This window comes from Indicator indicator, chromosome 23, assembly GCF_027791375.1.
Source record: "Indicator indicator isolate 239-I01 chromosome 23, UM_Iind_1.1, whole genome shotgun sequence".
Lineage (NCBI taxonomy): Eukaryota > Metazoa > Chordata > Aves > Piciformes > Indicatoridae > Indicator > Indicator indicator.
Genome location: NC_072032.1, coordinates 10392855 through 10407328, shown reverse-complemented (window position 1 = coordinate 10407328; position 14474 = coordinate 10392855). Strand labels below are relative to the sequence as shown.

Below are 14474 nucleotides of genomic sequence, written 5' to 3'. Positions count from 1 at the left end.
CTGAAAAGGAGCAGTTTCTGCAGCACCTCTCAGCACCTCTTCCCTTGTTCTCTCCTCTGTTGTTACATGGCATTGAAGTATTCCATAAAGTCACCCACCCCAACCTGTTTTTTTTAAGCAGTGTGGCTCAGCCACATGAAACCTATTTATATTCTTTTGTTCAAGCTTAAAGTGAGTTTCTTGGATTTGCTCCTCAATTGAATTAAACTGAATCAAGTTGAAACTCCTTGTAATTCTGCCTGGGTCTGCAAGCCAAAGTACAGTTGTGTTATGACTAATCCACCTGAAATTTTCACCTTCCCTTCATTTGTTGTCTTGCCCAGCCTGTGGTCATTTTGGAGTGTTTGGTATATGTTGTAGTTCAAGCCATAATGATTAACACCTCATTTTCATCTCTCTGATACAGATCTGGTACTACACAAACAACATCTTTAGTGAAGCTGGGATCAATCGTGAAACAATTCCCTATGTTACTCTAAGTACTGGTGCTGTTGAGACTGTGGCTGCTGTTTTTTCTGTAAGTATGGTTATAAAAATCCATTAGAATGCTGGGTAGTTATATTACTAATTTCATTTCCTTACACAGATAAAAATATCAACAGAATAATATACTGAGGATTAAGTCTAACAGTTGTTAAAGCAATTGAAAATAGTATTTCTAGGTTTAATTCTCAGCCCAGTTGGTGGCTGGGTATGTCGCTTTAAGAAGATACTCGCTAGTTTTAGTTGCATAAAAGAATCCTGAAAAGTTGATATATGCTTTGTATGAGTGAAGAGAAAGAAGGCAGAACAGCAAGGCCTGAAGTGTATTAAGCAAGAACTCATCAATGGTTTCACCTTGTAGAACAACTTTACCTGGTAGCAACGTATTCACATCTCAGAATCTTCTTGTGTGCCTGCTGGGAAGCAGGCAGCGTTGTTGGAGAAGGCTGAGAGTACAGCTAGATGTGATCCATGTGATCAGAGAAACAGCCATCTGTCTTGCTGGGCACATTTTAATGACATATTTTCCACAGCAGCTTACTGAGGAAAAATCTTCAGCCATTTGAAAAGGTGGAAGTAAATGTTTGTAACCCAGCCTACTGAAAAGTAAGCCAGCATGCTAGGACAAGGGTGTCCCATGGTGTGCTAAATTCTGCTCTTTCATTCACTAAGGGCAAGCAGGCAATCTTTTATAACACAGGAGCTCCCAAGCAGGTCATGCACCTTTGCTATGCACTGAACATAGAGGAAGATGTTACTAAAGAGGAATATCCATACGTTTTTTTTTTTTCCTCCCCCTTTCCTATTTCAAACTGGGAAAGTTGACTAGGGAAAAAAAACCACACTAAATGAGCAAACCAAACCTGAAAGTTTTAGTAAGTGAATCCATGATTAATTGCTAAAGACAATACCTTTCTGTTTGCACTGCAATAAGTAACAATGGGAGAAGCCTCTGGAATGGAAAATTGCAAAAGAACAAATACTTTTTACTTTGTTAGAATTTTTCCTTACCTTCATATATTCTATACTAGCTATATTTGTACAATACTGGGCCCATCAGATAAGCATTTTTACATGTCAGAAGAATGATTTTGACAAAAAGAAAAAAACTCCTTTCCAATGGCAGAGCAACTGCTTATGACATATAAAATGTTGAACTAAATCCAGCTATCAAGTATATTTTCTTATAGTCTAGGACATAAGTACTCTCAAAGGTCACCAAGATCTTCTTCTGATCTTTGTGAATTTCCACAAATCTATTTTGGGATTAAAAAAAACCTAATATGTTTTTAGGGTTTGGGAATTGGTTTGGTTTGGTTTTTAATTAGAGGGACATTCTTTTTGATAGATGGAAATAGTGCAGTATGGAAAACCCTACCTCTTACAATTTGTTCTTTGTGATACTGCAGAAATGTTTCTTTGCTGAAGATATATGTAAAAATAATAATGATTACTCTGCCAGTGATTTAAGTGAAGAATACACCTCTTTGTTTGTTTGTGGTTTTTTTGTGTTTGTTTTTGGTTTTCATTTAGTTTTGTTTTGTGGAAATAGGTGACAATTACACAGAGATGATTCCATTATTTTAAAGCCATTCTATAAATGGAAGTTGTCACCTTTTCACTTCCTTTTGTGCTACCAGATTGTGGGGCTTATTCAGGGCACATGTTTCATACATACTGAGATGGATGTGTCTGTCTTGGTTCATGATACCTGTGGTAGCTTTTATTAACACCCAAGAGGAGTGCTTTTACTACTTTTTCTGTTTAAGCTACTTGCTGTGCCTCTGGCAATGCTGATGTATTGCTATTTCCAAACTTGGATATCTCAAACTTGGTGCTAGGCCACTAAATTCCAGTGTAGGCACTTAAAATAGCTCATTTCTTTGTTTTACAACTGTATAAATCATGCTGTAGGCAAATGGCTATACATAAAATTATGAATCAAAAACCCAATTCATAACACCCAGTCTTCTGTTTCTCTCCTTTTCCTGGATGCAAGATGTTGCACATCGTGTCATAAATAGACCTGACAGTGATGTAAATGTGATTATCCACTTTAATCTTGCTATTTAAAATGAAAATAACAGAGTTAACTTGTCACATTGAGTCTAAATCTAGACAGCCAGTCTTACTCAGACCTATATCCAAAATGCATGAGGAAAAGTGTGGCTACTCTTGACGTTCGCATGTAGATCAAACTTCTTTACAGAGCTGAGACATCCAGAAAAATTGAGTTATTGGTATAATTTAGGACCAGGAAATAAGTAGAGAACAATATTCAGTGACCTTGCTTTTGGGCTGCAGAACTCACTTGCACATTCATTTTAGCCTGAGAAGCTTGTCTGATCTTTTTTAACGTGCTGTGTTTTCATCATGTCAGCCCTGATATCTGCAGCTGACTCGTGCAAGGACTGCCATTTGCTTTTTAAACTTCATTTGCAAGTGTTTCCTGCCCCACAGAAGTTATGTGAACTGTTAATTCAGTTTGCATAGTGGTTGCCTTATTATCACCAAATGGACATGTTGACAGAATTTTGGTTGCAATATTTTTTTTATATATATATGTACATTTTCAGTAATTTCAGCTGTGTATGACTGGCTATAGGCTTCTGCAAATGCATATTTATGATCACACATAAACAAGCATCAGCCCACATGATTTGGCAGATAACTCAGCGTGGTATAACAGAAAATGGATGTAAGAATCTTTTTTTGACTGTAAATACTGAATTTCTTGTTGCTTCATTTACTCTACCATATACTACATTTTGGCTTGTTACGGGTCTTCAAGAGGTAACAGTTGCCAGGGCATGGCAGTGGAGCATTCAGAACTATGAATACTTGAAAACTGGTGAATCATCTCCCACTCTTATGAGTCATAAGCATTTTAGTGGATTTTGCAAGTTAACAAGTTTTGGATTTTTCATTTTCAGAAGTGAAAAGAAGTTGTTGTCTGTTTATAACCTCAAACCCAGCGTTGTTTTATTCAAGGAACCTTGCTCATATAGAACATCCATTAGACCTTTCCTCTCAAGTATTTGCTGGAACTTCAGAGTTTATCTGAGCTTTTTTTTTTTTTTTTCTTCTTTTTTTTCCATTGAGAAAAGAGGGACGATCAATTCAGCAGGAAAAAAAAATGGGGTACTGATGTATTGTCATAGGTTTCCTTAAGAAATCCTCAAAAATAAAATAAGTCCTACTTAGAAATACTGCAGACCTAACCAGATGATGGGCTGGCTGTTGAAGGGTCTGTGTGCTTAAACAATTCAAAAAGCCTTGGTGAAGGATGGGACTCCCTGAGAGGCTTTTCTATTGCAGATTGGCTTCCTGTTGAACAACTTGCATCTGCTACTGGGCCTTGGAATGCTCCTGACCAGCAAAGTCACAGACTCTTGTCTTTCTAAACACATGCTGCCATTCATGAGAAGGCTTTATAGTTTATAACCAGCATGGGTTTGGTTGCACTTGGTTTTCTGTGAGCTTGATTCTGTGTAGCGCCCCATTTCAGCAGAGACAGGTGTGTCTTGTTTGAATCCATGCCATTAGTAGATGTATTTTTTTGGGTTGGAACAGGAGATACAAGTGGTAGGTCACACATGACCATGACCACTCATCCAGAGTTGAAAAACAAGAAGGGTAATTCCCTGTGTATGCCAAATTACATGTGCAGCATTTATTGTCTGATGTCTAATTCATATCAAATTGCATGCCAAGCATCTACTGCAGAATTCTTTTGTTTTCTTACAGGTCCATCAGATAAGTTTTAATCCCTCAGAACTATAAAAAATGTCTCTTGCTTAAGTGTATGTCTGGCCACATATGTTTGCAAGATGGATTCATTAATCATAGTGGAGGATACTTGGCATCTTGTAGAGTGGCAGTTGCAGTTTTGGAACATTTGGATCCTCTGAGCACAATGTGAAATGTTAATAGCATCAGTGAAGGTCTATTTTAAACACAGCTCTGAAATAAATTATATTATGGAAACTGTCAAAATTGGTACATTTCCTCATTTAAAGAAATAAAGAATGCTAAAGCTCACCCCAGAGCTGCTTTCTGTGTTCTGCAGCATCACAGTGCAGCTCTCTGGTGTGGAAGCCCAGCTCAGCAGGGTGTAGGGTGTAGAGTGAACATGTTTTGAAGCCTGTCCTAAAATCTGCTGGCAAACCCAATTCTGTGAGATATGTTCTTGCCACATGAGGTGTTTCTTCCCTGGGTGACTTTGCACTTGCCTGTAACACACTTTTCTAGGTGCTCACAGCATAACAGTGTGCATCACCTTCCAGTATTTCATTTTAGTTATTTTACCTTTTGCTCAAAGGATATGTGGAAGAGGGATTGCAGTCTCCAGCAAATGACATGGCAGACAGTTGGGGGTGATTCTGATTTTGTTTACAGTGGTGCATTTCAGGCTTTGTAAAATTGTTTTATCCTTCTTATAAGAAAGCTACAGTAATCACTAATTACAATTGGCTATCAAGGAGAGGAGTACAGCAGCTCTTATGACCTAAACTATATATTAGCCAGCCTTTGTGTACTTCTCTAACAGATAAGGGTTCAGAGTTTGTGATTGCTTTTAAATGAACTTGATTTATCTTCAACTGTTAAATTCAAAATATGCATGAGTACACAAGAATCAGTATTACAATCACTGGTCTGAGCAAAGTTTTCTGCTAGGTAGATTTCTTTTTTAGCTGGATATTCTAATTACATTACCTATCTGAGATCACAACTAAGCATTTCTCTTGTGTTAAAATAGAAGAGAGTGAAAACATTTTAGATTAACATAAATTTAATGTGCTAAAAAATGTTTTAATCTGAAGTTTTGAACTTTTTAAGCTTAAATTCAGGGAGATGTTGAAATTAAGAAAGAGTTCAAGTGCAAAAGCAAAGGGCTATAATTTTTTTCAATGTTTTGGCACTTAGAAATTGCATATTATTCTAGAAATTTGGTGTAAGCCATTCAATCAGTGTACACTTATTTATGCCTTGGAAAAGGAAAATCAAACTTCAATCATCATATTAATAACTTTTATACAGCTACTGTACAGCATTTGTGTAATTAGTTGTTGTACAAGAAGTTAAATGTGGTAATAACTTTGAAATTGACCACAATAATGATATGAAACTTGAATTTACCAGCTGCACTTTTTCCCTCTCTATATGGTCACATTTGTTCTGTAGCAGGAAATCCAGGCATAAAACTAATCCAAAGTACTACATTGCTGCCTTCCTAGATTTTTGAGTGCTCTCAAAGAAGGATACTCTGTGGACTTGTTAAATCGTGTGGAGATAATTGTGAAGGCAGTTAGGAAAACGTCACAGCTGCTAAACAGCATAAAATCAACTCTCATGGATTTGTTCTGCTGTTCAGATGTACTAGGAGAACGTGTTGCATGGTCTGGGTTCTTCAGTGCTTTTCTGTTCCTCAGTGCTACTTCTTGTTTTCCAGGGCTTAGTAATTGAACGGCTGGGACGCAGGCCTCTTCTCATCGGAGGTTTTGGGTTGATGATTGTCTTCTTTGCAGTCCTTACTGTCTCTCTGACTCTGCAGGTAACGCTATGGTCACTCCATATTTTTACTTTCTCTTTTGCCTGTTTTAAACACCAAATGCTCAATACCATTTTGCCTCAGCATTCCTACCTAAGCCAATGCTTTTAATCAGTTTATCGTAAGGATTTTAAGGTTTCTCTTTTGCTTATTTATGAGCCTGTTGGTTTCAAGAACCATGGTTCTCCATTTTGCATTAAAAAGCTTGTTGTGTTCGGTCTCCTTCACTCAAAGATCCAGACATCTCATGAACTATTCTGAAGACAGTTTTTGGGTAAATAGTTTACCTGTATTCTCTGGTTTTATCCTTGTTTGCAATGGAGTCTTTTTGAGATTTCTTTCTTACTTTATATGCCATCCTTTATTTTACATTTGGATTTTTTCCCCCCAATAGTGAAAAATTTCCATGCTTGCTGTTTCTTTCTAGCTATATTTATGATATTTTTATTGAAAATATAAAGACTTTGCAGAACATTTGCACTAAAGTTCTCGAATGTTACAGGCACTCCATTCCCCAGCACTTTCAAATGGTCAGAGGAAGATTATTAAACCAATCTAAATACCAACCCTGAGTACTTTTTCCTTGTTTAGCTTCCATTTACACAGTGATGCAGTTTCTTTCTGTTCCTGAGGGTCTCTGAGAACTAAAACTGACATCTGCACTGGCATGGTTCTGAGTGGTTTTCCATCAAGTTTTTCCTGTTGTCGTCAATTGCTGTTAATCTGACTTTCAAATCTTGTTTCTTGGTTGCAGAGAGTCAGTAATTCAGTTTGACTAGCAGGTGTATACCACAGCAGTGCAAAGTTTTATTTGACTTACCTTTATGTACAGCACAATAAAGCTCTGCCTCACATACCCATCATGATAGCTACAAGACAGCTCTCCAGAAGAGAGAGATTATTGCACGTTTTGCAGGCTGAGTGATAAATTCTCTCCCAAATCTATTACATCCTAGTTTGATACATGAAAACCTTCAGTTATTATAAATCTCTGATATTTGAGTGCCTTTCAGTTTTACTTCTTTCAGAAATGTCTCAGACCTTTGAAGTATTAGAGATTAGGTGTTGCTTTGAAAACAGACCAGGGTACAAATAGGCTTCATCTCACAGAAATTTGTATCTACTCCATCTTTGCACCCTGTCTCTCCTTTGCACCTTCTCTCAGTGCCTTTAGAAACCTTGGATGGGTGTGAAGAGGAGAACTCCATTATATGTAGTTTTGGTAGATCTACAAGTCTCTCGGTTAATGTTAATGTTAATGGTTAATGTTAATGTCTAGGAGACCACGAGTTCCTGGTTATATCTAAAGGAATAACCCAAACTGGATGAGAAAAAACATCAGAAAATGGGGGTCCTCATCTAACACTGAAATAATTACCTGTTGTAGCAAATATATTTTTACAGTGCCACTGAAGGTGATAGCTTGTGATTCTACAGTTAACACCTAGCTTAACTAACTTTGCAAAACAGGAACAGCCTAATGAAAATGGCATTCATCCTTTGCTGATGGGAAAAGCCTCATTGATGAAGAGAGCAAGGAATGGAAATCCATGGATGTTTCCCATCTATCAGCATAATTACCAAGCACTCAGCTACATGATTTAGAAACAGTGCCCTAAAAACTCAGTAGAAACTGATCATCGTATTTCAAGTTCCTATCATTTAGAGGTCTAAATAAAGAAAAATCCACTTAGAAGTAGAAAAAAAGATTGCCTTGTGAGGACAACAAGTGACTCCACTTACAATTCCCTTAAAGAACCATTTATAGTTTGTTCCATTTTACTATGTATTTGTTGTTTTCACACATGGCCTTCCTTGTCTCCATAATGAGATTATGGCTAAAAATCCCTGGATTGTGGCTTTTACATGCTTTGATAAGGTTCAAGTACAGATGTCCTACCAAAAGGCAGCCTGGTATGTCCAAACTTCAGCCCAGCCTTTAACAGGTGAACTTTGCAGCTCCACTGGCCCTTGTAGTTGCTCTTTTTAAACATACCTGAAATAAGTGAGGAAGATGGAAAAAATGGAAGTGTTAAATCTGTACAATGAAAAGAAAAACCCTTTCCCAAACTGGCTTGAAGTTATAAACTTTCAGAGCTGTGGCTTCAGTGGTTCAGGAGTTTGTTTAGATTCTTTACAGGGATTTCACAGAGACCAGGGCCTTTAATACAAATCATCTATTAAAATTCTACAGAAATACTGTGATTTTCTAAAGTAATCACACACTAAATTCTGAAAGAGACATTTTTTTTCCATATACTAAATACAAATGTCTTTTATCTCCACAGCACACCATGTATTGGCTTCCTTACCTCAGTATATTTTGCATCCTTGCAATCATTGCATCATTCTGCATCGGACCTGGTATGTCTGTATCTTTTCGTGTTTCTGTGCACATCAAAGCACATGTTTTGTGGGTTTTTTTTTACACAGGCATTTTTTGCACAAATACCTTGCAAGAAATTTTACTCTACTGTTTTCTGAAGGCCACAAAGGGTTTAAGATAATAAAAGGTGACAGCAGCACAAAGTGATAGCAATATTATTGATAAAATCTCATGTACGCATGCATTCCCACGTAGGTGTTAGCATAATTAGAGAACTAATGCTTAAATTGCAATCAGTACCAAATTTAAATGTTGTAGAGTTACTATGGTTTTGCGAATCTATAAAAGCACTCAGCAGTGGAAGGTGACTGTTTTATTTTTCAGTGCTTGTGTCAGTGGTTCAGTGATGACAGGTTACAAATGGGACACTGGTGGAAGGGGATGGCAGGTGAACAGTTGAGTGTGGTTCCTTTCTTTTCCTTTCCAAAGATGGAAAAGCATTGTTGAAGAGGAATTACACCTACTCTCTTTAGGAAGGTGGTGGAAAAGTTAGATGTCCTGATAGTGCATTTCTTTTCTGACAGTTCTCTACTTACTGTATGCATTTCAGATCTGATGCCCTCAGGTAACTGTTTTGTAGGTAGTTAGCTATTTATCTGAGAGATTTTTTCCAGCCTAATTTTGATTACTTAAAGGTGGATACAACTTAGAGACAATCCAATATTCACAGGTTGCTTTTGTGGGTTTTTGTTGGTTTGGGGTTTGTTTTTGTGGTTTTTTTTTTTTCATTTTCTTTAGCAAAGAACTTCTTTAAGGTCTAAGAATTTGATAAAGTCAGCCATTTTTCAGAACGAAAAGGCAAGAGCAACAGACAAGCCTCAGCAAGGGCAATTCTGACTGGATTATGGAAAAACATTTTACTACTGAGAGAGGTTAAGCACTGGAATATACTGCTCAAAGAAGCCATGAAATTTTGATCCTTAGAGCTATTCAGAGCTCAGCTGGACAAGTTCACAAGCAATTGGCCCTGCTTTGACCAGGGGCTGAACTCTGGAAGTCCCTTCCAACTTAATTTATGCTGTGATTCTAATTTTGTTGTATCTTTGGAAAATGCATTTTGATAGGCATGCATAATATGCAAACAAGTGTAGGCTTTCTCTTAAGCAGAATTGCTCTAGCTTTTAGAAACTTGATCAGAATCAGATCCTGCCATTATCAAATAGTGAAATGTTAATAAAAATTATTTGCAGATAGACGAAAAGGAATTTAATCCACACTGAATTCATGTACAGAGTAAGATGTCAAAACAGTGCTTGCGTTTTCAAAGATCCTTTTTACAAAGTGTTCTCCACAAAATGGGGAAAAAAATCAGCTGCTTTTTAGGATTTTTTTTTTAACAGTTGTTCAGCTGTAAACCTGCAAGTAAGAACTTCTGCTCCCCTGAGTTCTCAGGCTTTTTCATCCACCATTTTTTGCCTCTTTTTCTTTATAAAGAGTTTGACATTAAACATTAATCAACTGTTTGTACATCTTTACCACTGAAGTGATCTAATTAATTGATTGTGGTTTATTTGGGGAAAGAAAGATTTGCTGATGCTTCATGGGACTCTGATTAAACCTTGCTCTAATTCCGTGGATCCACTTTTGGAAAAGCTGAGGGAAAATTATGCTGCTTTAGAGGAAAATGAGGAGAAGATAAAAATATTCCTTTTCCTTTTGCTTCTCGTAGAATAGTTTATCACCAGTCTCTGACCTTATTCCTTTGCATGTGGTAATGCCTGGAAGAGAGAGGAAACAAACAGGCTTGACTAGGGTGCAGTAGGTGCAGTAGCTGTAAGGGAGTGTCTAGAGAAAACCCAAACAGGGCAAGCTGGTGAGACACTTTTCTAGAACCAGTACATAATATTTTCAGTTTAGGGTCTTCCCACGTTTCTAAGATTTTCATAGCCTTTCATGGATTTGTTCATTCTCTGTGAAAAATATTAGTATCCTTTGGCAAAGAAAACTATGTATACCACCTCTCATAAACACACCCTTTGCTGTGCTTTGTGTGATGCCCTTTAGGTCTTGAATTGGCAGAAAAGGGAAAACTGATCCCTTTCATCCCTCTTCAAGTTCCTTGTGATCTTGTAGACTTTTCCCTTATCACCTCAGATTTTTCCAGATGGAATGGAAGCCTTCTCAGTGATATTTTCACACCCCTTTATCAGGAAATCTTACACTTCAGTATCTGTTCATTCTTTTGTAGCACTCTGGTGGTTTAACGAGACAAGACTAAGAATAACTTTTCCACCTTTCTGGTCATTGAAAGGGCTTTTCCCCAAGAAAATCAATGCACACTCATTGTCACTAAGTTGCAGACTTTTAGTGTTTGTAGCCTTTTGCAGGAGATGTGAGTGACATTTTTCTGTCATGATTAAAAATGACATTACTAATGCTCAGTATTTTAACTCCTACTCTATTTACAGAGAGCATTTCATCATTCTTTAGAGTAAATCCCATGTGGTTTGCAATGATTCTATAGATCCAGATCTTAATCTAGACTGAATTCACTTTATGTTCACTGAGCTATTGGTACCTGGAATATTATCCCATCTGAAAATATTCAATAACACAAGGAATTGAGCTTATAAAAACACTGCTAAGACTTTTGAGAGCATAAGTTGCCTTTAAAAATAAAATACTTTCTCTCTTGTTAGAACATCTGATACTTTCTTCATAGCTTAGATGCTGTGTGGTCTCCCACTTTGTGATAGCATATGGATGAGTTCCATCTGCTCCTTTACAGCTAGGATCAGCTGTTACTAAAAACTGGGGTTTTTTAATTGTTCCAGTTTCTGAACTTGGCTTTTCAGCTTGCAGATGTTTTTTTTAGGCATATTGCTAGGGACTGAAATAGCAATGCTAAAAACAGGTACGTTCAGGCACGTGTGTGATTGGGTACTCATCATTTTAACCAAAAGATAAACAGTAGAAAGCGTTCACTTACTAAAAGTTCATGGGATCCTTACGGGTCAAGATGATCTGAAAGAAAAATATCCTTCCAAAATTGCTTCTTGTTTTATAGATTAGGGGTCCATGCTGTGCCAGGCAGTTGTCTCATTGTGCCTATTGGTTAGTCACCCATGAGTAAAGGTGTTTGGTTGCAGAGAGACCTGCTGCTTTCTGATATCACCACAGTTATTCACTTCAAGAAAAAGGCAGAAGCTTCATAGAAATGTAGGTGGGGTTTTGGTCACATTGACCTGAAACACAGGATATATTTCAACTGAAGAATTGTCATCTAGCAAAGAGACTGAGGGGATTGGTTCCAGCTCCTCAAGAGAGAAAAAGCAATTAAATAAATATCAATAGACAAAATCAGTCAAATAAAAAGAGTAAGAGAACATTTTCATTTTCTGCACAAAGCATTTGTGTTCTTCAGTTTAGGTGTTGTGCGCAAATGCATTGATTCAGAGAACCTTTCCTGAGCAGGCAAAACTTGTGCAGCTCCTTGGAAATCTTGAGTATTGATAGACGGGCTTAGATACATGCAAAATGTCTTCCTTCTTTGACTTTGTCTTAGATACTATTTAAGGAAAAAGGAATAACAAGCTGAAAGCAAAAATTGCTGCAGAAATCAACAATAAAGATCCAAAGTCAGGTGCTAGCTAGCCGTGAATAACTTTAGACTAGAAACTGGAAGAAAAGTCTAAGCACTAGAGGAGCTGAGTTCTGTATCAGCTTCTCAGTGGGAACAGTAAAAGGAGAAACTAAACAAACAAACTTTATATATTAAATACTGCCTGAAACAGCTGAGGCTTGGGTTTGAACCAAATTATGTGATATGATCCTGGGTTCCCTTGTCACCAAGTCCTGTGTTCTTCCTTTGGCTCTGAGATGCCTGATCCTCTGCATAAGGTCTTTGTTTCCATTTGTCAAAAAGCCCACCTGTCTGTGAAGATGAGCATGTTCTCAGGAGTTTCTAGCTGGTTTCTAACTTAATTTACACTGATAGCTTCAAATTTTAAATGAGTGGCACTATGATGAGAAGAAAGCAGATGTCTCTAGTGAATCCTTACACAGTGGTTCCAGGGCATATGACTTCACTGTCTTACAGAATCATAGAATCATTTAGGCTGGAAAAGATATCCATGATGTATAACTACTTAGAAGTAGTTATTCTGGTCCTAAATCCTGTAGGCATTCCTGTGGATCAGTGGCACTTGCATTCAGAAGAAGTCCTGTTACTTCAGTGGGGTTTGTGCAAGGCTGAATTTAGTGTAAATACAATCAAACAATCTCTGTGATTTCACTTCAGTTTCTACTTTTAAAGTAAGTTCCTATTCAGTATGCATAAGGATGGCAAAATCAGATCATTGGTATGTTACCAGTCAGATTCAGCACAAAACAAAAGGGAAATCAATAAATTCCACACTCTACTGGGAATGTGAAAAATAATAATTTTATGGTAGTGAGATCTTCATTTTCTAAGTGCTGCTTTTTACAGCAACTGCACTTTCAGACACAGCCAAGAAACATTAACAAAGCAAACTGCTTCAGAAAAATGTTTCACTTACTTTTTATCTCCTTTTTGTGAGTTTTCTCTTACAATGAAGTGTTATAATACTGGTCCTGATCTATGAAAGGCAAGTGAAATCTTTCCTATCACAGCTGAATACAGACACAATAGAAACATGATGATGGCATATTCAGCATTTGTGAAATTGATGTTAGGAAGTAAACAAAAGCAAACTCAGAAGAAATCATTGCTGTGCCCTGAGGTGTACCAAAGATATTTTGCTATTTCAAGTTTAAATTGGTCTGTGCTCTTACTCAGAATGCCAACATGCAGCTGTAATGGCAGCAGAGAGGCTGCGATAAAAAGGTCACTTCGAAAGTCATGAGGTTTGTTGAATCGGAAATGCCATCAGGGGAGAAAAAAATCTTCTCTTGGATGTGAAACAGAAACAAAGGTGTGATAGCACAGGGAGAGACATGGAAGTGCTGGAATGAAAGGCAGTATCAGTATTATTGCCTGAAATAGCCATTTACAGAAGCTTTGTGTGATGTTGTTTTAGCCTTTCCACTTCAAGAGTGGGATATAAGAATTTCTAATGCTTCGGGCCTCCCACAGAGGCATTCTATATGTCTACTTTCTTGCAGTCCACTTTGAGAAAGATTCTGGAGCTTGCCTGAGTGGGTGGGGAGGAAAAAAAAAAATTCCTTCTTTCTTTTTGCTGGAAAAAAAATCAAATAAATATTAACGTGTAGTTGAACGTAATTTCTGAACTGCATTTTATTCTTCAGTAACTGTGCAGAACTATAATGGTGAGGCAAAAAAGAAATTTTGCTAAGTACCACAATAGAAATTTAATATTGATGCTCAGCTTTTAGCTCCCCAGACAATGACAATAACAAAGAAGCAAACAAATCACAACATATCCCACCAGGTTCAAAGTGTTAGCAAAACACCAACATGAGATGTATTGGATTTGTGCAGCAGTTTGCAGAATGGGCTCTGTCTGGACTGATGGTTTCTGTTACAATTTTTTAAAAGTATAAAGGAGAAAGCTACCAAAAAGAAAATAAATTACTCAGTCTTTCAGGAAGCTGCTGTGTTTAAAAGGAAACATTATAACTCATGTAAAGCATGGTATCTTAAAAGCCCTGAAATTATCAGGGTTCATCAGTTATGTAGTGAGTATTTCGCCTTTATCAAAAACATTTTCTGGGAAAAAAATGATTCAGTTAGGAAAAGCTTATAAAATTCTGCTTCAGAGCACTGCCTTATGCAACTAAAAATTATAGAACAATGCACCAATTGTTATTCAAGAGGGGGAGAATTTCACTGAAGAAGAAATTATCAGGTGTTCAGAGAAGGATGTACTTCTGTCTTTCACATTACATAATTGCATGGAATATATGCTTTAGAAATAGTCTTCGAGTGAGTAGATAGAGTGCCTAGGACTAGAGAGGGTATTGCATGGTTTCCTCATTAGCTAATAGGCTTGTTGCTGTATGTCAATTCGAGGGTAAATTACTTGAGAACCAAGAATTAACATTTTAACTATTGATGTTACAACCTCTGACATCTTGAAATGACTGAGGATGGACTCCTGGGGCTGCAAGTTC

General features: G+C 37.2%; 1 protein-coding gene across 2 annotated transcripts in view; it reads left to right on the top strand.

Annotated features, from left to right (window-relative positions):
- SLC2A9 (solute carrier family 2 member 9) overlaps positions 1–14474 on the top strand; it is a 56601-nt gene that overhangs the window by 29805 nt on the left and 12322 nt on the right. For both annotated transcript variants that reach the window (XM_054391487.1, XM_054391486.1), the window contains exons 8-10: positions 407–517; positions 5936–6037; positions 8323–8398. In XM_054391487.1, coding sequence (XP_054247462.1) covers positions 407–517; positions 5936–6037; positions 8323–8398 — 289 coding nt within the window. The remainder of the gene's footprint in view (positions 1–406; positions 518–5935; positions 6038–8322; positions 8399–14474) is intronic.